Source organism: Prionailurus bengalensis, chromosome B1 (genome assembly GCF_016509475.1).
Source record: "Prionailurus bengalensis isolate Pbe53 chromosome B1, Fcat_Pben_1.1_paternal_pri, whole genome shotgun sequence".
NCBI lineage: Eukaryota > Metazoa > Chordata > Mammalia > Carnivora > Felidae > Prionailurus > Prionailurus bengalensis.
Genome location: NC_057344.1, coordinates 173,488,129 through 173,512,427, shown reverse-complemented (window position 1 = coordinate 173,512,427; position 24,299 = coordinate 173,488,129). Strand labels below are relative to the sequence as shown.

General features: G+C 36.6%; 1 protein-coding gene across 2 annotated transcripts in view; it reads right to left on the bottom strand.

Annotated features, from left to right (window-relative positions):
- RFC1 (replication factor C subunit 1) overlaps positions 1–24,299 on the bottom strand; it is an 83,200-nt gene that overhangs the window by 10,395 nt on the left and 48,506 nt on the right. For both annotated transcript variants that reach the window (XR_006292817.1, XM_043553294.1), the window contains exons 5-19: positions 23,357–23,589; positions 22,158–22,235; positions 17,960–18,037; positions 16,699–16,786; positions 15,630–15,913; positions 13,112–13,219; positions 11,087–11,266; positions 10,065–10,169; positions 7,284–7,683; positions 5,605–5,714; positions 3,869–3,983; positions 1,986–2,077; positions 1,644–1,781; positions 1,408–1,503; positions 1,185–1,283 (exon numbers count right to left, since the gene is read on the bottom strand). Coding sequence is in view for 1 of the 2 variants with exons in the window: in XM_043553294.1 (XP_043409229.1) it covers positions 1,185–1,283; positions 1,408–1,503; positions 1,644–1,781; positions 1,986–2,077; positions 3,869–3,983; positions 5,605–5,714; positions 7,284–7,683; positions 10,065–10,169; positions 11,087–11,266; positions 13,112–13,219; positions 15,630–15,913; positions 16,699–16,786; positions 17,960–18,037; positions 22,158–22,235; positions 23,357–23,589 (2,204 nt within the window). In the remaining variant the exon portion in view is untranslated. The remainder of the gene's footprint in view (positions 1–1,184; positions 1,284–1,407; positions 1,504–1,643; positions 1,782–1,985; positions 2,078–3,868; positions 3,984–5,604; positions 5,715–7,283; positions 7,684–10,064; positions 10,170–11,086; positions 11,267–13,111; positions 13,220–15,629; positions 15,914–16,698; positions 16,787–17,959; positions 18,038–22,157; positions 22,236–23,356; positions 23,590–24,299) is intronic.

Genomic DNA, 24,299 nt, shown 5'->3' with positions numbered 1-24,299 from the left:
CTGCAACAGTGAATATACTCTTAGTATACCATCCAGCACTTGTGCTCCTTGGTATTCACCCAAATGAATTAAAAACATACTACACAAAAAAACCTGCATGGATCTTTACATCAGCTTTATTCATAACTAAAAATTTGGAGGCAATCCAGATGTCTTTCAGTAAGTGAATAAACTGTGACACATACAGACACTGGAATACTGGAATATTATTCAGCACAAAAATAAGGCCATGAAAAGATATGGAGAAACCTTAAATGCATGTTACTAATTCAAAGAAGCCAATCTGATAAGATTATATACTGTATGATTCCAACTATATGACATTCTGAAAATGATGAAACTACAGAGACAATAACAAGATTAGTGGCTGTCAGGGGTTCAGGGAAGGGATGATGAACAGGCAGAGTATAGAGTATTTTTACGACAGTGACAGTATTCTGTGTGATACTACAATGGTGGATACAAGCTATGATACATTTGTCAAAAGCCATGGAATGTACATCAAAAGTGAAAGAACCCTAATGTAAACTATGGACTTTGGGTAATAATGATGTACCAGTACATGTTCAGCTGTAACAAAGGTACCACTCTGGTGGGGCATATTGCCAGTGGGAGAGGTGGTATGAGCCTGAGGGCAGGGGATATAAGGGAAGTCTCTGTACCGTGTGCTAAATTTTGCTATGAACCGTTTAAAACTGCTCCTAAAAAAGTTTATTGATGAAAAAAAAAAGAGGGAGAGAGGGGGTTAAAAACACTGCTTAATCATTGCTCTAGCTGTAATAATAAATTCTGACTACTGACTACATGAAATAGAATAATTGATACAGACTTCTAGTTTCAGAGAGGGTATTAGGTTATAAACCATTTGAAACAATTATTCTGAACAGTTCCAAAACTTCAAAACATGAAATCTATACATAAGGGACCCTGAAAAGGCCATCTTATAACTACTGAAGCATGAGTATAACTTAAAACTTCCATTTCTCATAATTTACAATATATACTAGCAGCCCTTGAGGAAAAATTCATCTGAATTGGAAACATTTTAGCTGTCTTTCTTATTGTAAATATCAATAGATTCTATAAGTGTGTCAAGGAACTATAATAACTATTAAGTTAATATAAGCAGCAGAAGAAATGCTTTAGCATGAGAAAAGTACTTAAGAAATGGAAACTTATCTTACCAGTTTGATATCCTTTTTCGCTCTATGAGAATCAGCCTTGGCCTGGTCATAGGTTAGTGCCTTACTTCGTGCACACCACATACTCAGATTGTGTAAAACCTAAAAGAAATCAGAAATAAGACATGGTCAAAGTGAGAAAATAATGCTACTCCTCCTCCCTGAAAAGTTGAAGGCATTAATTCAAAAGAATCAGCAACTGTTACATAATATACATTTAATTTACCTGTCTGATATCTTGATTGGCTCCCAAAATTATTTCATTCATAGCTGGAGGGGGGATCTTTAAACCCTCTTTAAATGCAATAGACATCATAGCACCCTGAAATTTACAAAGGGGAATCTTAAATGATTTTAACTCATATAATCAAACATTTTTTAAGTATTTATCAGGTATTTTTAAAAACTGACCAAAAAATAAGAAGGATAGTGTGATGGGGGAAAAAATCCCCATCATCGTACCTTAATCTGTTCAACTCGAGGTCTTTGAAAACGAAGATCAAAACAATAATGAACCAAAGAACGAATCTTGGGATGATTTCTATCATTGCACATACAAATAATGGGAATTTTTGTATGTTTTATCAAACCAATTAATTCCTGAAAGGCAAATTTACAACATAAAATAATTATTTAAAAAAACAAAATACTATACACAATGTATATATTTTAGGTTTTGAAAACCTCCTTGGCACCACACTTTAATTATCACAGCACAATTAGTTCTTTAAATATTAAAAAAAAAAAAAAACAACTAAAAATCAACAGTAAAATCAAACTGCAAAAATACATGGTTTTCATTACCTGAATTCCTCCCCTGTCCTCATTGCCTGCCATGCCATCTACTTCATCCATGATGACAGCATGTTTCATGCTTACTGAATGGGCACCTCCACCTGACCCATGTTGAGAAGCAATGAAATGGGACAAAAAAATAGTAATTGTTCAAATGCTGCTGCTTTATAAAAACCATGTAAAACATTTCAAACTGGTAATATAGGTCCATGGTACAAAATGCAAGAGGCACAAGCATATGCAAATGAAAAGAAATTCTCCCTCTACCTTTGCCCGCTAGGGTGTCCCTATATATATTAAAAACATGTGTGCATAAAAATATACATCTTGGTTTTATCATTCAATATGTTTTAGTGATCTGTTTCTTATCTGTAGATACAGAACACCTCTTTTTTTTTTAAGTTTACTTATTTCAAGAGAGAAAGCATGTGCACGTACCAGCGGGGAAGGGGCAGAGAGAGACAGAGAGAGAGGGAGAGAGAGAGAGAGAGAGAGAGAGAGAGAGAGAGAGAGAGAGAAAAAGAAAGAGAGAATCCCTAGCAGACCCACACTTAGCGCAAAGCCTGAAGGGGGCTCGATCTCATGACTGCGAGATCACAAACTGAGAAAATATCAAGTCAGATGTTCAACTGACTGAGTGACCCAGGGGCCCCTAGAACACCTTATTTTTTAAGGCTGTTTAATAATATCCTACTTTACACATGTATCATAATTAATTGCTATCTATTGATAAAATATGAAGATGCTTCCAACCTTTTGCTATTATAAATCATACTAAATGATAGTCTCACATATCATTTTGTACATACACATATATATACATATATATATATGTATGTATATATATATAACACAACTGCTAAATTCCAAGAATTAGAAATTCTAGGCTAAAGGGTCTGTGTAATACAACTTTCAGAAATACTGCCAGACTACTCTCCAGAGTAGTACATATTAACACTCCCACCAGCCATGTAGAAGAGTGATGTTTCCTGAGCAAATCCTTTTTTTTTATTTTTATTTTTTAATTTTTTTTTTCAACGTTTATTTATTTTTGGGACAGAGAGAGACAGAGCATGAACAGGGGAGGGGCAGAGAGAGAGGGAGACACAGAATCGGAAATAGGCTCCAGGCTCTGAGCCATCAGCCCAGAGCCTGATGCGGGGCTCGAACTCACGGACCGTGAGATCGTGACCTGGCTGAAGTCCGACGCTTAACCGACTGCACCACCCAGGCGCCCCTAGCAAATCCTTTTTAATAATGATTTTCTACCAATGAAAGTACCAAGAATTCAGGTGACCATGCAATATCCACCACTGGTTCTAAATATGCACTATTTAGACTGTAATTTGAGCATCTTATTTTTCTCATAAACTCTGGCCATACCAGACCACCAACTACAGCCTGAAACACAGTGGCACCTTCACAGTTTCTTCTCCTCTGCTATTATCTTTGCCTATATGACCTCTTCCACCACAAAGGATCCTCTCTCATCCTTCAAGGCCTGTCAAACAAGTGTCACCCTTATCCTGGTAGCTCTCCTCAATGCCCCAAACAGAATCACTTCTGCGTCTACAGGACTCTATTACCTCACTCGTCACACTGTATTACAGTTATTTATTTACTCTTTCTTCACAAGATTCACCTGTGAATCCTCTAAAAATTATGTGCAAAATGCGCAAGCAAGTGCATATATGTATTTTAATACATTCTCAGAAACCTCTAAAACCTGGGGGAATATAAGAGAAACTGTTGTCCTATAGAAGTTCCACCATTATCCCCAGGAGTTAAGCAGCGTGCCTGGCACACAGTTATGTTCAATACTGGTTACTAAACATTGAAATGAACTTGTTTTCCTTACATAACCAAAGAAAACAGTTCAAATACCCACATACTTGAATAAAAGCCCGTGATGCTGGTATTATTCAGTGATTCAGCAATAATCTCCTTCAAACTGTTCTTACTCCGAGTGTCACTTGCATTCAGTTCCACGTAGCTATATCCTAATTCCTAATCAAAATATGGAAACTGTTACTATCACAATGCAAATTATTAACCCCTTCCCCCCAAAAAAACAAGGCAATGAATGAAGAGGATAGAAAAATGACATAAGGAACCATGGCTAAAAAAGATGAAGACAATGAGATTATAACATGCCTCACAATACTGAGATTATATATATAATACATATATACACATATACACACACATACATCCACATACGCACCACACATACACAAAATACAAGTTTGGTCTTAAAACTTCAGCTGATAAATCACTAATCTAGAAGCATATACTTGAACAAGCAATATTACTAGGTTTGCTTCTTCAAATCTTATAAAGAATTAAATATACCCATCCCAAGATTTTATAGTATCAGATACAAAATCAATCTATTATAAGATACCAAAAATCATTCTTGACTCTTCAAGATAAAGTTAAAGCATTCGTTATCAAACCATTCCAATATAAAATCTTTCCAAGCTGTAAAAAATCAAGTTATTCTGACTCATTTCCCAAAACTGATTCTACTGATAAGCATTAAGATATGCTTTAATTCAATTCCCCTCCAAAATAATATAATAATAAGGGAGAAAAGAGTCATGCTCACAATTGTAAGACTAGGAAAAAAATCTTTGGTTTTTTTTAATGTTTATAATAGAATAGAAAATATGTACTTGTTATCCCAGCTAAATATTTATGATCTGGTCCATAAAACAAGGACACAACAAAACCACCAGCTTATAGGATAAGGGTTGGGAAATGCAGTAATAAATTTAAAACCAGTTTACTATCCCTCATTTTATCATTCTGATACCACTTCACGTATGACCTCACACCATTCTGATACAGGAACTCTGGTTTGCTCTAGTGTCTCCTCATCTCACTGTCTAGATCTGGCGGCCACACAGGGAGGAGCAAAGGCAGGCTCCCACAGCAGTGAAGATCAGACTAGCTGGGTTCATACTGTGGCACCAGCCTCCACTGTAAGCCCATTTCATTTGTCACATGAGCATGGTAAGAATACACATATTCATACACAGAATTCTTACAAGAGTAAGTAAAATATCTTTATCCATCAGAGTCTATAAGACCTATTTATATTACCTAAAAGATAATGTACCTAAGGGCTTACCACATTGCCTGGCACACAGGTAAATATTCCTATTATTATAATTACCAATATTAAGAAAAAGGATGAAAATGAAAAATATCCCCAGAATCAAAATAAATTCTTTTCTTTTTTTTTTTTTTTAATTTTTAACATTTATTTTTGAGAGAGAAAGAAAGAGCACAAGACGGGGAGAAGCAGAGAAAGAGGGAGACACAGAATCCGAAGCAGGCTACAGGTTCTGAGCTGTCAGCACAGAGCCCGACGCAGGGCTCGAACTCACAAACTGTGAGATAATGACCTGAGCTGAAGTCGGACACTTAACCGACTGAGCTACCTAGGTGCCTCCCCAAAGTAAATTCTAAAGGTTTAATTTTGGCAAAATATATACATAGGTTAAAATATATACAGGTTAAAATACATATACCACGGACATGCTAACACCCATGTGTATGTATCTCCTACACATGCTCATTTCTGGGTTAGTTTTCCAACTGCACTCCGGGACAGGACACTCACCTGACAAACCAGAGACGCTGTGGTTGTCTTCCCCACACCTGGAGGGCCAGAGAGCAGTGCCGCTTTGAAACTAGAGCCATCATCTTTGCCAGCAAACTTACCAAACTTTGCTGCCAGGAAAAAAGAAGTTCCAGAGAGTTAGCTTCTATTAATTACCCAGGAGAAATTCAGGAATGGCAGGAATCATTCCTTGTGCATAAACTTAGCATCAAGAGCAGTCCTCCAGTTTACTTCTAAATTTACAAAATACTTTCTACAAACCATAAACAAGTTTCCAGGCATTTAGTGAAGCTCTACTCCCTACCTCACTTACACCCAAAATAAAACACTAAAACTAATGAACTCTGAAATTCTGATTTGAAACCATAATTTTATGAGTTTCCTTTCTTACAAAAAGCACAGGTCAAGGAGCAGAGTACCTGGGTCCCAATCCAAACTCTAGCTATCCTAACTCCACTGCTTACCAACTGGGAAAAGTGATTTAATCCCTCTGGGCTTATTCCCTCCTTTGTAAAATGAGGGTAACATTCTTTTTGATCACAAAAAGAATGAACTGAAGATGGTGTGTCTGCAACTATCCTGCACAATTTGACTCTTGAGCATTCTTCTCCCCTTATCGCACAGGTGCCTGACTCATCAAGAGCGCTCAGTACATACACAATGACTGAGAGAGAGATGGTTACAGGCATGGGAAAAGAGACTACAGTTCACGTGAAGCCTTATTAAGTCTTTTCCAGGCACACAAAGCACTATATCCCCTTTTAAGGTAGATTTTATGTGGTTTCAGAAAGGGAAAAAGAGTCAAATATAACCATGTATCGTTACAATTACATCATCCGACCGTCATAAATAAGCTGACAACAACAGCCAATGTCTAGTGACCACCTGCACACTGATAAGCCAGTCACCACCCTGGGAATTCACCGTGCTGCTCACTAAATTTTGCCTTCTTATTTCTCACACAGTATCCTCCGGGGCTGCGGGTGACGCTCAGAGAAACACTACTAACATTTGTGATCTCAAATCTCAGTTTCAAGAATACCCTAGACATTAAATACAGACCGTGACTGTTCATTTTCCATGACAAATACATGGTGAACAAGTACAGAAACCAGAGCTCGGGCCTACTAAAAGCAAATGTGCTGCTGGGATTTTTAGGCTGCTGACTCCATCAGTGTGCCTCAGCTGTTTATTTGCACCTTTCTCCCCCAACTCTCCTTAGCACTTTCAATGGCCTCGCTCTCACGAGTCTTCAGAATTGGTCCCTGTGTTCTCTCCCACCCAACACTCCTCCCTCCCTTCACTAGCTAACTCCTCTTTAGTTTCCAACTCTTTGCTTAGCTATCCCTTCTTCCAGGGATGGGAGCACACATCCGCATCCCTGACCACATACCTCCATGCCCCTAGCACCCTATACTTACCCCTGTAACAGTACTTAGCACAAAATATCTTAACTGCTGGTTCACATATGTCTGTGACTGACTGAGCTCCTTGAAGGGGACTGATTTGTTCACAACAGCACCTCTGGGGTCTAGTATAGCACCTGGACTCAGAGCAGGCTTTCAATAAACGTTTGCTGAGAGATGAATGAACCAACTAGTATACTTTCTCAAATATGTGCAACTGAGCAATTACATGGTGACAGACACACACAAAAAGGAATGAAGCTGTAAAATCACCGCGTTTCTTATCTTCAGATGGACTCTTGTGCCAGTTTTGGAGCCAGCGTAGGAGTTTGTTGGCACAGCTCTGGTCACCTTGCTGTCCGATTATGGTCTTGAGTGAGGTTGGCTTATATTTATCCACCCAGAGCAAATTTTCCACTTTGTTTTCACTGCAGTCATCAGCCAAATTCCTAGCCCGGCTGTCCACATTTGTCTCCTCAGCCACCTGCTCCTCGAAGTCCAGGGATCTCCAAATCACACTTGTTTCCTTTTTTATTGACTTCATAGAGCTGCCCCTTTTGGGAGTCAGTCTGCTTTTTTTAGATTCTGATTCCTTCTTAGTTGGGCTAATTTTTCTTTTTCCTTGGTCATTTTTTTGGGGTGTTCTTTCCAATTTGCACTTTTCTTTCTTCATCTTAAAAATTGGGAAAGTGAGGAAAAAAGAAACCTGATAAGATATACAGAATATCTATCCTGCTAAATGTACTTTACAGGGCAATCTGGGATACCCAAGTGCGCTACCCAACCTGGGCCTGGTTTTTCACCATGAACCCTGCTGTTGTGGAAATCACCACCTTCCAAACTTTAGCAAAATTAACAACACACACACCAAAAAGCACCCAAGTGCAAATTTTTAAGTGAGAACATATTAGTTTGCAAATAGTAAGTATTCCAAAATCAGTCTGAAATCCAAGGTGAAGGATTAAGAAATTTTTGTACCAGTTTTCTGACCAGTTAAAAGTTAACGCCTCCACAAAAACCTGTACACTAATATTCACAGCAGCCATTTATGTAATTATATATTATATATTAATTAATTATATAATTATGTTATTATTACAGCCAAAAAATAGAAACCCAAAATGGCCAACAACTGATGAATGAATAAACAAAATGTGGTATATCCACACAATGTAATATTAATCACCACAAAAAAGGGAGTAAAGTCTTGACACATGCACTTCAATGCAGCTGAACCTTAAAAACATACTGAGTGAAGACGTCAGGAACAAAAGGCCACAAATTGCATGTTTCCCTTTATATAAAATGTCCAGAATAGGAAAATCCATGGAAACAAAAAATTGAATAGTGGACACATGGGGCTTCTTTTTGGAACAATGAAAATGTTCTAAAATTAGATACTGGTGATGGTTGTACAATCTTGTGAGTATACTAAAAATCTGACATACATTTTAAAAGGGTGAATTTTATGATGTGAAGGTCTCAAAAACAAGAAAAATAGTGCCTCTTTGCCAGTAACTGGATGCTGAAATTAGGAGGTAAACGTTTGAAGAGAAACAGGATATTATCCAAGTATTAAAGTTCTCTCCAAGATATTTTCCAAAGGGAAAAACAGTCACTTTACTAGTGGAGATACCTGTCAGAAACCACCTTAACCAAGGTTAACAGCATGAATAATAAGACATATTGACATCTACATCTAATACGATGCACTGAGAAGGACAAAATATCACTTCTGCAGTATTCCTGCCAAAAAATGCATAACCTCAATCTAATCAAAAGACATCAGAAAACCCAAACTGAGAGACATTCTACAAAACAACTAACTAGTACTCATTAAAAGTCTCAAGGCCACAAAAAGGCAAGGAATTGGAGATGATGAAGACACCCCAACAAAATGCAGTATGGGATCCTAGAACAGAAAAAGGACAATTGAGGGAAAACGTGAAGTCTGAATAACACACGTACTCTTAGTTAACACTATGGTATCACTGTTAATTTCCTGGCTTTGATAACTTCTATGGTTATGTAAGTTGATAACATCAGGGGACACTGGGTGAAGGGCCAATCCAAATCATTTCCCATGACTGTTCTAACTGGAGTAAGTGGGAAGACAACCTCACTACCTGGGTGACAGAGCTGAGGACATTAAACCTGGACTTCTGGTACCTTTGCATCCTATACATGGAAAAGACCTGAACAGAGTGGAAATGAATGAAGATAATACTGGGAGAAGCAGAGAAGAAAACTGAAAGAGTTCTAAAAGCACTGTGGTCTCCAGATCCATAGTTCCGACATCAGACCCAGCCAGCCCATAATTTAGTTATGTGAGCCAACATGTTTTTCCTTTTTGCTAAAACTAATATGGGCTTCTGTCACAAATGAAAAAGTGCTAGTAAGTTCTAAATGAAAATGAACTTAAAGTGCTGATACCTATAACATATCCCTTAATGAACTCTTAAAAGCATTAAACATTTGCACAAAGTCACTGAAAGAATATGGAAAATATGGAAAGTTTAGTTAAGCAGATATGGTTAAGTGCAATACACTGCTCTCACTCTCCTTATATTTCTTTAAGGAAAGGTAAGAGGTGCCTGGGTGGCTCGGTCAGTTAAGCATCCTACTCTTGATTTCGGCTCAGGTCATGATCTCATGGTTCATGGGATCAAGCCCCAATCGGGCTCCATGCTGACAGTGTGGGGCCTGCTTGGGATTCTCTCTCTCCCCTTCTCTCCGCCCCTCCACAGCTCGTGCTGGTGTGCACGGACTCTCTCTCTCTCTCTCTCTCTCTCTCTCTCTCTCAAAATAAATAAACATTCAAAGGGATGGAGGGAGGGAGGGAGGGAGGGAAAGAAGGAGGAAAGGAAATACACCAAAGAAGAGAGCCTAAAGCAGAATCCCTGCTCAGAAGGAAATAAGGTAGGTTCATCTGTGGTAGAGGGCAAAGTTAATCTTTTCGGCCACAGGCCTGTAGCCACTCACAAAATGTCTCTATGAAATAGGAAAATTGTTAAATGAACCAACTTAAATAAATCAAGTTCATTTTATACAAACCTCAGCTTCAACTGCAATTTCATACTTGGACTTCTTGCCTGGCATAGTTCGAATCAGATTCAATAGGCCATCTTCATCAATAATATTTGTCCCCAAAGCTGCTGCCTGTTGATTAAAAATACAAATCATTAAAACTGTATCCTAACCATTACTTTCTGTTAAAGAAAAAATGATTCTAGGATCTGCTCATAGGTGAAAAACTACATTTATAAATTAGAAAAACTGGAATATTTTTTAAAAACATATTCATGAAAAAGTAAAAGAGCTTATAAGCTAATAATAGCCATGTGACAGCTCTGGCCAATGAGACTTAGAGGGAACTCTACAAGAGGTGTTTAGGGGAAACTCTTATAAGGCCAATCGCAGTTAGGGCAACATCTTGCCACTGCTACCTTTTTCCTTACTTAAACGTGGACTTGAATGCCTAGAGGTACAGCTTCTTTGCAATACATGGCAACATCGCAAAGACTAAAGCTAACACAGTAAGTAAGGATGACAGAGGTGGAGAAAGGAACTAGTCTAGCTATATCACTGAGCTGCTGGACCATCCCCAGCAAGCACCTACCTCTAGGATTCTTGTTAGGTAAAGAAATGAGCAGCCATTTGTCAAAACCACACTTATCAGGTATAATTCCTTTGAGCTAAATATAATTTTCCCCAACACAGAAAGAGTTTTCAATAAACAAAACTTAAGATGGAGTGTACAGTGGCATATATAGGAATATTTAGGACTAACAGAAAAAGAAAACTGTATTTGCTTCTATCTTTGAAAAAAGATCTAAACTAGAATACTACACTAAGAAAATCAACTACACAGGAACTGTACCTTTGGAAAACCAAAATCCTGAAGTTGAAGCCAAGAACACTTCTTGGAGAAGAAATAATGTAGGGATGAAATTACTTCTACATTTTTTTTCTTTATTTAACTCTGTGTAGAAAGGGCACTACTACAAATGGTCACAGTGAGAGCCTGCCAATGGAAGCAGGCTATTTGCCTGTGTTGAGAAGACGGCAGTACCCACCTTATCACTCTTGGACTGTCCACTATCACGACCCATGACAAGGTAGTTTGTTTTCTTACTGACATTTCCTGTTACTTTTCCCCCGTAACGCTCAATTAAAGACTTGGCCTCATCTCGTTCAATGGACTCCAGCACTCCTGTGATTACAAATGTAAGGCCTTCCAAGCAATTTTCAGCTCCCTAAAAACCAAAATGTTCAAGCAGAGAGGAAATTACATGGTAGCCTTCCAAAGAAATATTTGGCATCAAAACTGCAGGAAGTTGATTTTTCTCATTTGACATCATACATAATCTCAGCATGAAAAATTTGCAGGAAATTCGCAGCAAATAAGCAGAACCTGAAATTAAATCCTGAGAAACTCTTAGGTAGGCTAGCATTTAATAAACTTACAAAACAAGCCATGAAAAATATACATCCAATACAGTTATCAAAGCTTATTAAAATTATCCATTCATACTACTCTCATGGTTTTCTAAATATTTACACCACTAGTTTACTTGCAAAACCTCAAGTAAACAACTAGATGCAATCCACCTATAGAATTTATTATTGTTAAGAAAGGAAAGATTGGATTCTTAAAAAGTTAAACAAGTTTGAGCTCCTTCTCTCCTGTTTACTGTACAATAGTAAATCTAACAGCCTGCAATTAACTTAAAGGCAAGATCATATGATCTCTTGATTAGAAAGATAACTTGATATACAAAAGACACTGGCCAAAGAGAACTGGGAGGAGGAGACATTTAGTCTTAACTGGAACTATCTATAGTTAATAGACTTTTTAAATTTTTTGTAATGGTTCAATAAAATGATACAACCAAGCAAAATGAAAATTATGTAAACGATTCTAAGTTACTCATTACCCTTTGAATAGAGAATTGAGATCAACATAGACTTAAAACATGCCTAAAAGAAAGATGCTAAACAAAATTCAACGACGACCAAATACAAGTTCAATCCTTCACTATCCTGATGAAGAATCTTTGGAGGGTGGCGGGGGAAGAGCTATGAATCTTCTTGGAGAGAAAAGGTCTGATTAACAACATCTCCAGGTCTCTTCAAGCCCTATCTATGATTCTAGGATTAAAATCATCTTGCGAACACTAAAGTATTTAAATTCTTTCCAATAAATTCAAAATGACCCTAGTGAAGTCCACATGTAAGCCCCTAACCCACACCACAATCACCTATCCTGTGGCTCTGAATATACTATCACTTAGCCAAACTCAGCACTTCTAGCCTCCCAACCAACCTCTTACACTCTAGAACACTTACTGCGGGACCAGCAAGCTGCCCAATATCCTCAACCACTACTCCAATATCCCTCCACCACCTTGCCTTGACAGAGTCCCCTAAGGACTCCACTTTGACTAAAGTCCTCTCAAGCAGAGTTGTGCTTAAAGTCTTTCTCATACCACATGCAGGAGGCAAGGTTGACGTCTTCCTCTATCCTCTTACACAACCCACCAGCCCCTGAAAGTTTACCCTCTCCTCTTCTTTATTAGTGGAACTACTAATCCCCATTTGTGATCTGAATCCCCTCCCGTTCTACCTTCTCAGAAATCTCACACTACATTTGATTATCCTTCTCTTTCTGGTATAGGTTCCCTCACTCCCTTTCTGGTGGCTCCATATTATCAGTGAAAAACATTAGTCTTGTGAGTACCATATTCCTCAAAACTCAGCCCCTGTAGGTTTATGGGTTACTTAAAGGAAAACTTTTCTAAGTAGTATCAAGCAGTAGTTCATAATGGGAATAAATATACCTAATTCACAATGATGGTGACTAAGGCTTTTCTATTAATTTTTTTTTTTAAGATATTTTTTAAGTAATCTCTACACGTAATGTGGGGCTCAAGCTCCACAACCCTGAGACCAAGAGTCACACGGTCTACCAGCTGAGCCAGCCAGGCGCTCCTCTGTTAATTTTTAATTATCAGTTTTCTGCTGCTGTAAAAATACTGAATACGTGCATGGACCCATGGGCCAGAGGCCCTGACGGAAAGGCATGCCCTCTCAGAACTCACCTTTGGTATTTCTTTGGAGCCCAAAGCTTTGGGACCTTCTCGATTTAAGTAGCTTCGATAAGCTTGATAATTAGTGCGTCTCTTTTCAGAATCTTCAGGACTTATAGACTTCAGGAAGGAGGGGAAAAAAACTGAATAAAGTCATGCAACATTCAGATGAAATGAGTATGTATCCAAAAACATATGTATCAATAAGTACACATTAAGTCACTTCTGTGTTTGGTCCCGAGATGAACATTTTTGGCTACACAGGTACTCCCCACTTAGACACGCCTGGCTTATAAGCATCCCTGCATCAGCTCTTCTTAAACCTTTTGACGCTCTAGAGGAACATACCACGAGTGCAGGTTAGGTACACAAGCCAAGTTGCTAGCCCCAAGCAAAGAAACAAAAAAATATGGACTTTATTTCAAAAATTCACATGAGTTTCGAGTTCTTTTCCATCATATAGCCATGCATATTTTAATATAAAAATTAATTTTTCCCCAAGTACACTTCATCACACAAGAAGATATCCCATGTTTATCCTGTAGCTTTGCACACCCCTAAAACAGCCTAAATGGTCCTATACCTCTGAGTTTATGAACACTACAGGCTGAGCATTGACAGCCTCATAATACCCAGCTGGTTCAAACAACAGGCAAGCTTTACTCCAAAAATTTGACACATTCTATACACCTCCACTCTCCCTTCCAGGTTTAATCTCTCCCATTCTGTTCTCTCAGGAGATCTTACTGTAGGTCTATCTCATAAAATCCTAGGGAAACTTTTCAAACTATATATCCCTAGATATACTCCAAGTTTGGCTTGGGGTATGGCTGGGGCATGTGTATTTGGGGGGAAAACATCCTAGATAATTCTGACTTGAGAACCACTGCAAAAATGGTTTCATGCTTTTTCCACTTCCTATTTTACATTTTTTTTAACTAAAAGACATCTCAAATCCCTTTGAGAATAGACCAAATATTATTTCTATGCAAATAAATGATTTTAATCAATAAGATAAGTTGCTTTGGTTGTAAGTTAAGTAAGCCATTAGAGGCTGGTCCTAGACTCTAACCCTACTTTTTAACAGCGGTTCTTAAAAACTGGTGTGCATTTATATCCATCTTAGGAGCTTATTAAAATACACTTGCCCAGACCACCAAACCATTTTTTTAACAAGCTTCACAGGAGAGTCCAATGCATACCAAAATGGGAAAATTATTCATTTATAACATTAATTCTACGAAAAACGCAATTCTGAATTATACACAACTTTATAAAGTAACTGTGAAGCACAGTCATTTATGAAGTTGAAATTATCTGACCAAGGTAGACTGAATTTATTAAACTCTCTGATATTCCCAAAGCTGCTAACATAAAATTTCTGAGTCATGCTATTCCAACTTTGAAAAGTAAGGTGAAGAGTAGCAATACCATTTAAAGATTTCTTCTCCTTTAATAAAAATAGACCAATCTCTATAAAATGAACATGTTTAGTATGCCTGAAGAAAAACATTCATCCACCAGATAAGTATTTAAGTTTAGTAAAGAAAAATCAGAGACCAAAATGTTAATTGCTCCCTTAAGCATATTTACAAGCACTGACCACAAACAAAAGCATCTAGAAATCACCATTTCACTGTTCTACACTAAAAAATAATGGTGATGAGCAGTTAAAATATACAATATTCTGCTTTTAATTATAAGTACCTAAGAGGCGTGAAGGAATAGTGGTTTCTCATTATGAATCTAAGGTGGTTCCAAATTACAGATTCTAAGAAACCATTCAATTCTCAAATATATATGAAAACAAAAGACAATTTTTGAAAACCATTTTGCATTATTTCATTGTTTTTTTGCCTTTGCAAATGAATTCAGTATCTCAACACTGTTATACAAGAGCAAAAAGGAGTACACTCAGGGCAAATCCCAATTATTTTAATAATAATAGCAAAAACAGCACTTATGTACTAAGCACGGTTCCAAGTGGTTTTATATATTAAGTCAGGTACTATTATTATCCCTATTTTACAAATGAGGAAAGAAAGAAGAGAGAGAGGAAATAACCAGACCAAGGTGACATATCTGCTCAATGGCAGAGCTGTATGATCTGAAAATGGCTCCAGAGTCCATTCTGAGAGCCACTATGTTGTTATACTGTTTTTGTTTTTGTTTTGCCTCAGAGGACCTGAGTTTAAAGCTGGCTCTGCTGCTTCCTAGTTGAATGATCTTGGAAAAGTTACTTAATTCTTTCATCAGCCTGTTTCCTCATCATTAAAAACTGAATAATAAAAGTAATTAGGGTTGTGAAGATTACCTGAGATACCATATGCATTAGTGTAATATCTAATACACTTTAACACTCAATATTGGCTAATTTAGCTGTATTAATAAGCTATATTCTGCAATAGGATCTAAGTAAGATATCTTAAACATATTAAAATGACTTAAAAAGCTAAAAATAAGACTTGAAAACAGTCGAACCCAGACCAACACATAGCCCCCAAATGATATACTTTTAGAAAATTTCTACCTCTTTTTTAGCTGGAGAACTTTTGGATTTCTTAGGAGTTTTTGTCTGTCCTTTCAATTCAATGGCATTTTCTTTTCTTTTTGAAGCCATAGGCTCTGTTTCTTTATAAGAACTCTCTCCTTTTTTTTTCAAAAGGGCCAACTTGGAACTGGCTTTTGGAGAAGTCTCCCCTATTTTGTGAGGTGAGGACTTCAAATGTTGCTGAGATCCTTTCAAACTTTCACATTTACTTTGCTTCTTAGGACTACAGTTCTTTCTGTCATCTGAAAATTGTTCTGTTTTTGCTAGAAAGAAAGCAAAGATTATGACTTTTGTTTTTGGGAAAATGACACCCAAATCAGGATTTTTTTTCATTTTTCAACTCAATAATATTAGCACACAATGTATATGGTGATTTCATAACATTTACATTAAGAATTTAGTTCTTTATACAAAGTATTTATTTTTAAAAGTTTAACATTTGTACATTTTTATATAAACAATTCAAATTAAAGGATCTGTCTGTCCTTTTAAATATAAATGACTCTACTTCAAATGATATGGTTAAACTACATCGAAGGACATGCCCTTTATTCCACAGATAAACTTCAATGATCTGAAATTTACACAGAATTTCAGAGTAGAAATGTCACATGAAAATTGTGGGTTTGTAACATAGTCTGAAAGCCCCAAATCCTGTGATTTCAAGACTAAAAGGTACTATATGAATGAATTTACTTATAGGATTAAGACCATCTATACTAGCAGACAGATTATCAGCTTGAAACATCTAGTTCTTTGCCATCAGATACTGAAGTCCACATGTTGCACTACACTTGGAAATTAACATTAATGTGAAACTAAGAACTGAAATACATCTTTTACAACAATCATAGAATAGACATTTAATACCAGCTAATATCCAAATATAGCTTTAAAGTATCTAAGAAGAACATGTTTCAATAATCCTATGAAATAATGTCTACCTAACAATACAAGGCAATTATTGAATAGAATGTTTAAACAGATTATCATGAATTTTCTTCTGTAAAGATAAATGTTCCAGCCCACTTTTTCCTGCTAATATTACCTTTATGAGGAGATTTATGTTTTTCTGCTTTACTTAAATTGGCTTGGACAGATGACAATGTTTCTCTTTCTTCTGGGTCCTTTCGAGCCTAAGAAAATTTAAAGTGTCAAATGTGACAAGTAACAGGAAAACTACTACCACAAAATATGTTATTAAAATTGACCAAAGTTAATTTTAAGTTTTGATTGTAAGATTAAGGGCCAACTTCCAAGAAGATAATACAATAAATTTCCATTCCTTCATCCCCAAAATCTCTAGGAAAAATGATGCATTTTTTTATGTTTAATTTTACACATGAGGAAACTGATGAAAGGTTATAAAAAATGTATCTATAAAAAAATTATCACAGTTGATCCCAACTTGTAAGAATCGAAGACTTGCTTCTGCTTCTTTCACCTCAATTCTCAATTTGTTTGTGTTAGGTAACTAAAAACTAAAATCTAAACCCAAAAGACTAAATTAAAGAAACAATCCAGAGCTCAAAAGAAGACAGCGCTTTCCCAAAAGAAAAAATAAAATCCACTCTCTCCACTGCTCCCTCAAAATTCCATTTTACAAAGAGGTCACAAACTAGGATACATAACGCAATATTTTTTTTAATAATTATAATTTGAATGCCTTTAAGGTGGAGTAAGGTTTTTTAAATGACAAACTCCCCTCCATTCCTTATTATCTTATACCTGCCTGCTGTTAAAATCTTTTAAAATAGTCAAACATTGATACTGACAATATTAACAGAATGATTCAATGGAAATAAGGCTAATTTTTTGGAGAGAAAGTGCTTAAAAAAAAAAAAAAACACTGATGCTTTTAAATATTCCCAAAAATATACTCATTATTATCTGAGACTAGGACTAATACAGATCTTAAAATTAGCTAATTAGAAATAGTAAAATTGTGCTCCCAAAAGTTAACATTTGAGTTATTAAACTTAAGTTCCTCAGCAACATCTGTAAGTGCTATTCTCTGAACAAGTACATAAGAATCCATCTGTGAGAGAGACTATAAGTAAAAGTTGTAATTCATTATTTTGTAAAGAACGGTTCTGGTTGGCTTTGACTCAATCAACCTTCCTTGAGCAAGAATATGTTTCTCAATGAGCTTCCTCAAAATATTCTTATAAATTAAAATAATTTAGCTTCTTTCTAGAAGTTACTCATGGTTGGTTGTATGTCCAGAGCCTCGAATACACAGGTATGAAAGGGACCACTGATCTGCAGTGTATATTCAGAGTGCAAACAAAAGCTGGCTCACACACCACCTTTTTGGTCTTTGGTTCTTCATCCAACATGGCTAACGTTCTGGCAAACTCTTCATCTTCGTGCAGCTGTCGCTCCAGCTGTAAAAAGTGTCAACACAATGAGTTGCTTTTTTCTTTCTGTAAATGAAAGTTTTTAAATGTTTCATACATGATACTTCAAAGTGGAAAAAACACTTTCCAGAAATTACAATATTTTTTCCACTTAATATTCAGTATCACAGATTTGTTTCGTTAAGCCAAATTAGATTTCAGAATACTTATTTCTAGTTTTGCAGGTAAAATAGACAAATTGAGCATATTTTTAAAGTCTCACTTACAAAGTTGAAAGTCTATGGTTTTTTTAAATATAACACTTACAGATCTCTTATTCCATTTTTTTTTAAGTATATTTATTTTGAGAGGAGAGAGAGAGAGAGAGAGAGAGTAAAAGCAGAACAGGGCCAGAGAGAGAGGGAGAGAGACAGAATCCCAAGCAGGCTCCGCAATGACAGCATGGAGCCCAACACGGGGCTGGAACTCATGAACTATTCGATCATGACCTGAACCAAAAGAGTCAGACACTTAATCAAATGAGCCACCCAGACACCCGCAGGTCTCTTATTTTTATTTATTCTGAATTCTACTAACAGCTCTGAAAACAATCTCATCCATACAGAAAAACAATAGACTGGAGGGCACAAACAAAAAAGTGAATCTAAAAAATAAAGAAAATTATATATTTTCTTTGTATACAATACTATTATATACAAGTGTAACTATCACTTATAATCATCAAACTTCAATTTTCAATTACTAACTCAGATGTATCTCTTCTGACTTTTGAAAATTTATTTCATCATCCTAACATGCTAAAGTAATAGACAGCATGTAGAATAAAGATACTCTACTTGCCTTGTTGTTATTTCCAGTATTTTCATTTGCAGAAAAATGGAACTCTTCCAGAAAAGAATGTGTAGCAGTGGAATACATTTCTCATTTATAACTTTTTATTTTTATTTATTTTTGTTTTTTGAGAGACAGTGTGAGTAGAGGAGGGGCAGAGGAGAGGGGGAGAGAGAATTCCAAGCAGGCTCCACACCCAGCATGGAGCCCGATCCCATGACCACGAGACCATGACCTAAGCCAAAATCAAGAGTTGGACACTTAACTGACTTGAGCCATCCAGGTGCCCCTATATTTCTCATTTATAAACTAACTGGTTTTACGCCCCAGTTGAACAATAAAATAGTTTAATGTAATATCAAACAAAAGCCTCCTTGTATCATTCAAAGGATGGAACCTCCAAATCTACTCAATCCAAAAGAAAAGGCTTTGAAATTGGCAGAAGCCTGATGAGAACACAGTAACCAAGCCTTTTGTTTATAAAATGAACTAATTTAAGCTACACAGAACTGTAAGCAAGCCAGACAGATGCACATCAATATGTTCTGTTACCAAATATTTACTTACTATAACTGAACTAAGCATTTAATTACTAAAAACAATATGAAAAATCTTCATCATAGAAAAGTGCTTCAAATTCTAAAGCTCCAGTTGCAGGGATTTCTGGTTGAACTCTACCATTTTCCCCAAATTTCACACTCTATAGTATGCTTCTGGTAAAGAGGATTTGAGAAGCCAGAACAGAAGAAATGAAAATATTCCCATTAGAAATTCATCAGCGGGGGGGCACTGGGTGAGTCAGTCATTTAAGCATCTGACTCTCGATTTCAGCTAAGGGCATGATCCCGCAGTGGTGAGACAGAACCCCATGTGGAGCCCCATGTCAGGCTCCATGCTAGGAGTGGAGCCTGCTTAAGATTCTCTCTCCTTCTCCCTCTGCCCCTCCCCAGCTCACGCACAGACGAGTAAATTACCCAAGTAAGGTTCTAAAAGAATGTGACAGCAATGGGAAAACAGGGGCACTGTGATACAAAGTACCAAAGCCAGTTTGGAAAGGATGGGGTAGGCCTCCAGTATTTGAGACAAGAAGCCATATACCTAAAAATTACTTCACCGTTTTAATGAAACCATTTGTGCTACCTTCAGTCATCAGGATTATCTGCTTACAGTCTATGTAATTCAATGTAATCAAATAAGGTGGAAAAGATTTTGAAAACACAAACTCTGTGTAACTGCCAAATTAATAAAATGTGATCAGACATATTTCAGAAAACTGAAATACTGTTCTCTCACAACAATATTTAACAAGAGCTTTTTCTATGCCAAGCACTAAAATGAACACTGATGTCAGAAAAGCAAAATGAAACTAAACAGCCCTGGTGTATGGACTTAGAGCCTACAATAAGAAAACACATAAATAACAATTATAATAAATGTCATTAGTAGCTACAATGGGGTGCAACACAGTATATAGGAGGGGTTTCTAATATAGTTAAGAGAGTATAATAAAATGACACTTAAGCTAATAAACAGGAAGGGGGTTCAGGCATCAGGTATCAAGGTCTGGAGCCTTTGATAGAGATGAACACTCTTCTTTGAAATATTTTCTTTGTTTGGCTTCCAGAAAATAACAAGCTTTCTTGATTTTCCTACTTCACTAGCCACTTTCTTAAATCCCCTTTGTTAGATCATCCTCCTTCTCTTCCTGGCCTCTAAATTTTAACAGTACCCTAGAGTTCAAACCTGAGACTTCTTTTCTGTTTACATTCTCTACCCATGATCTTATCTGGTTACACTGGTTTCAAACACCATTCAAATGCTAATGATCCAAATATACATCTTCAGTTTAGACCTTTCCCCTGAGCTCCAGATTCTTCTATCCAAACGCCTACTCTGCATTTCCATGTGGAAGCCTATTAGGCATCTCAAATTTAACATGTCCAAAACAAAATTCTTTATTTCTTTGTACCAGTGTTCATCTTAATAAATAATATCACCATTCATCCAGTTACTCAAGGCAAAAAACTGGGAATCCTCTTTGCATCTTCTCTTTCCCCCACACCTTACACACAATCTGTCAGCAACAACTGAAAGGCTGCACCTTCAAAGCACATAAAGATTTCATGACCACTTCTCACTACCCCTGGTACAAGCCAACTTCTCTCACCTACTCAACCATAAGAGTCTCCAAACTAATCTTTCGTTCTTGCTCCACCATGGTTTATTAGCCTCCCAGAAGCCAAAATAATTTTAAGATCCATCAAATCATGTCACTTCTGTATTCAACACTCCAATGGCAGAGACTAAAATCCAAAATCCTTACCATTTCTTTTGGTAGGTTCCAAAGACTTGTCATGACTTACAGGATTTCCAAATGCATCAAACTCAAATGTTTCCACCTCAAGAAAACTACTTGCTTTTCTCTGTTTAGAAATCTTCCTCCAGGTAGTCAGTCCCATGCCTCACCATTATCACTTCATTTGTTCCCCAATGTCACTTCCTCAGAGGGGCCTTCCTAACCCCTCTCACTCATAATCCCACTGATCACCCCAAAACTATCTATCCTTTTACTTTTCTTCACAGCAGTTATAATGATAGGACATTTTTTTTTAACTGCAGTATCCTTAACACTTAGAACTGTGCCATGCACTCAGTACGAGCTCAATAAATACTTGTTGAATGAATATGAAAAGTTTACAGCTCACGAGAGCCCTCTGAACTGGAACAGATTTAGGGGTCATCAGCATATACATAGTACTTTTAGCCACAAGAGTGGATGAAATTGCCCATAGTGAAAAGGAAAAAAATATGACCAAATTAATTTTAACTATACTAAAGGAGGCTTCCACTCAAAGAAATCTAATAATAAATCTTTAAATAATTATCTCCTACTCCCATCATTTATCTTTTACATAAATTTAGAATTTTAGGGGTGCCTGGGTGGCTCAGTTGGTTAAGCATCTGACTCTTGGTTTTGGCTCAGGTCATGATCTCGCAGTTTGTGAGTTGGAGCCCCCCCATCAGGCTCTGGGCTGACAGTGTAGAACCTGCTTGGGATTCTCTCTCTCCCTCTCTCTGCCCTTCCCCTATTCAGTCTCTCTGTCTCTCTCTCAAAAATAAAAATACACTTTTTAAAAAATTTTTTAAATAAATTTATATTTTTATATATTAGATTTTAACTTATTTTACACATAACTCTTACAATGAGAGTCAATTCAAAATTAAACTAGAACAATCCTGATCATTTGGCCTGAGTACACTAAACAGCAAGGCACAATATCAAGTTGTTAATGATACCTAAACAAAATGTCAATACCTCTGCATCCTCATCAAGTTGCAATTGCTTGGCGATGGCTTCATCATTTAATCTGGAATCATCCACATTTTGTGAAGGCTATATTTCAAAGATAATCAAGCAAGATCAGATAAACCTTAAGTTAAAAATAAAGTACGTTTTCTCGATTGTAGCTAATTAAATACACCAATGAGCAATAAATTTATCAGTTATAAAATAGTCTCAATGCACACCAGCCAGAAGATTATGTTCATAGCTACTCCCTGACCACATGCAATTTCCTAATGAGCAAATATCCTACAAACAGATGGTTCTCACTTAATTCTACTGTAATGTTCAAAAGAAGTAACCCCAAAAACCTGCAAACTAACATCTTGGCTTCAGAAATAGTCCAGAACATTGGCAAACCAGTATGTGTGACTGGTTACATTTGTCCTACAGAGGCACTAATGCAATCAACAAACACACATCATTTGGCAGGCTTTAACTCAGGAGACTATCTTCACTGTAATTTATGTGTATTTGTTTCCTAAATGTTCAGAAGAAAATGATTCCAACATCAGCCAAAGTACAAAGATCAAAAGTATAACATAGGTAAGCTCTGTTTGTAAGTTATATACTTACGACCTCACTTGGGAACAAACTTACTGTCCAATTTTGTCTGGCTGAAAGTCAAAGGCAAAGTGAGTTTGCATTCTCTCTCTCTCTCTTTTTTTTAATGTTTATTTATTTACTCTTGAGAGAGAGAGAGAGAGAGAGAGAGAGAGAGAGAGACACTAAGCAGGGAAGGGGCACAGAGAGAGAGACAGAGAGAGAGAATCCCAAGCAGGCTCTGTGCTGAGAGCACAGAGCCCAATGCAGGGCTCGATTTCATGAAGCATGAGATTATGACCTGAGCCAAGATCCAGAGTTGGAAGCTTAACCAATTGAGCCACCCAAATGCCCCAAGTTTGCATTCTGAGTATTTAAACTCTAAGCATTTCAATTTATTCCTATGATTTAAATGATCTTTTCCCACTTTCATATACAAAAAAATAAATGTGTAATATGCTAAATTCCTTATCCTCTAAAATGATGTCAGTATGTTTTATCCATAATCACAGGAAAATTATTTTCATTAAGAAAATATGCTGATCAATTTACAACATCCAAATTTCTTTTATTAATAACAATAAATGGGTACAAATCCTGAATATTCTTGCTTGAATGCAAACACTCACCTCTTTTCTTTTGCTTGCTACCATCTTCTTATCTGATCGTTGGACACTTCCGGTTCCAAAATAATCAAGCACTGATGTGGGGGTAAGTTTTATTGGTGATAAAGGCTTATTCTTGGTCTTAGTGTTTTCTTCATTCTTTTTCTTATTCGATGCTCCAAGATAACTATTTGTAGATCTTCCATTCTCTTTTGATTTAGAGGCTGCCTTCTTACACATAAAGTCATCTTCTTCATCTTAAATGGAATATAACCAAACATTACTTAATAAAACATTGATTCTAATTATTTAAAGCAACCACTTCCACCAGCTTTATAAAAACTACTCTAGAGCTATGGAAGGCTAATGATTTGTTTCTTCCTATCTCCTAAATTCAACAGTCATCCTTACATTTACCACTGCCATATGTGTATTAAACCATTTCCACCAGTTACCACCCCAGAGGACACAAATAGATTTATTTACTCATGTTTTCAACAAATATTTACAGAGTATCCATTATGTGCTGGCACTGAGGACACCTACAGTGAATAAAATATTCACTGTATTTATACAGTGAATTAAAAAGACAAAATACCTGCCTTCATGGAGCTTGAAGTCTAGAAGAGGAAACAGATATACAAGTAAACATATGCTGTCAAATTATAAATTGCTATAAAGAAAAAGTAAAACAGGATGAAACATTTCAAGAGCAATGAGGGGGGTGCTCTTTCAGATATGGTCATCAGGGAAAGCCTCTTTGATAGGCAACATTCAAATAGAGTCTGGAAATGAAGATACCTCAGGCAATGAAAACTCAAGAGCAAAAGGCTTAAAGTGAGTGAGCTTGAAGGTCACTATGACTGCAACAGAATGAAGGGGATACATCACTAGAGTTTCAGTGAGAGAGGGAGGGGTCAGATCATGTGGGATCATGGAAAGAATGTTAGGTTCTATTTCAGAATGA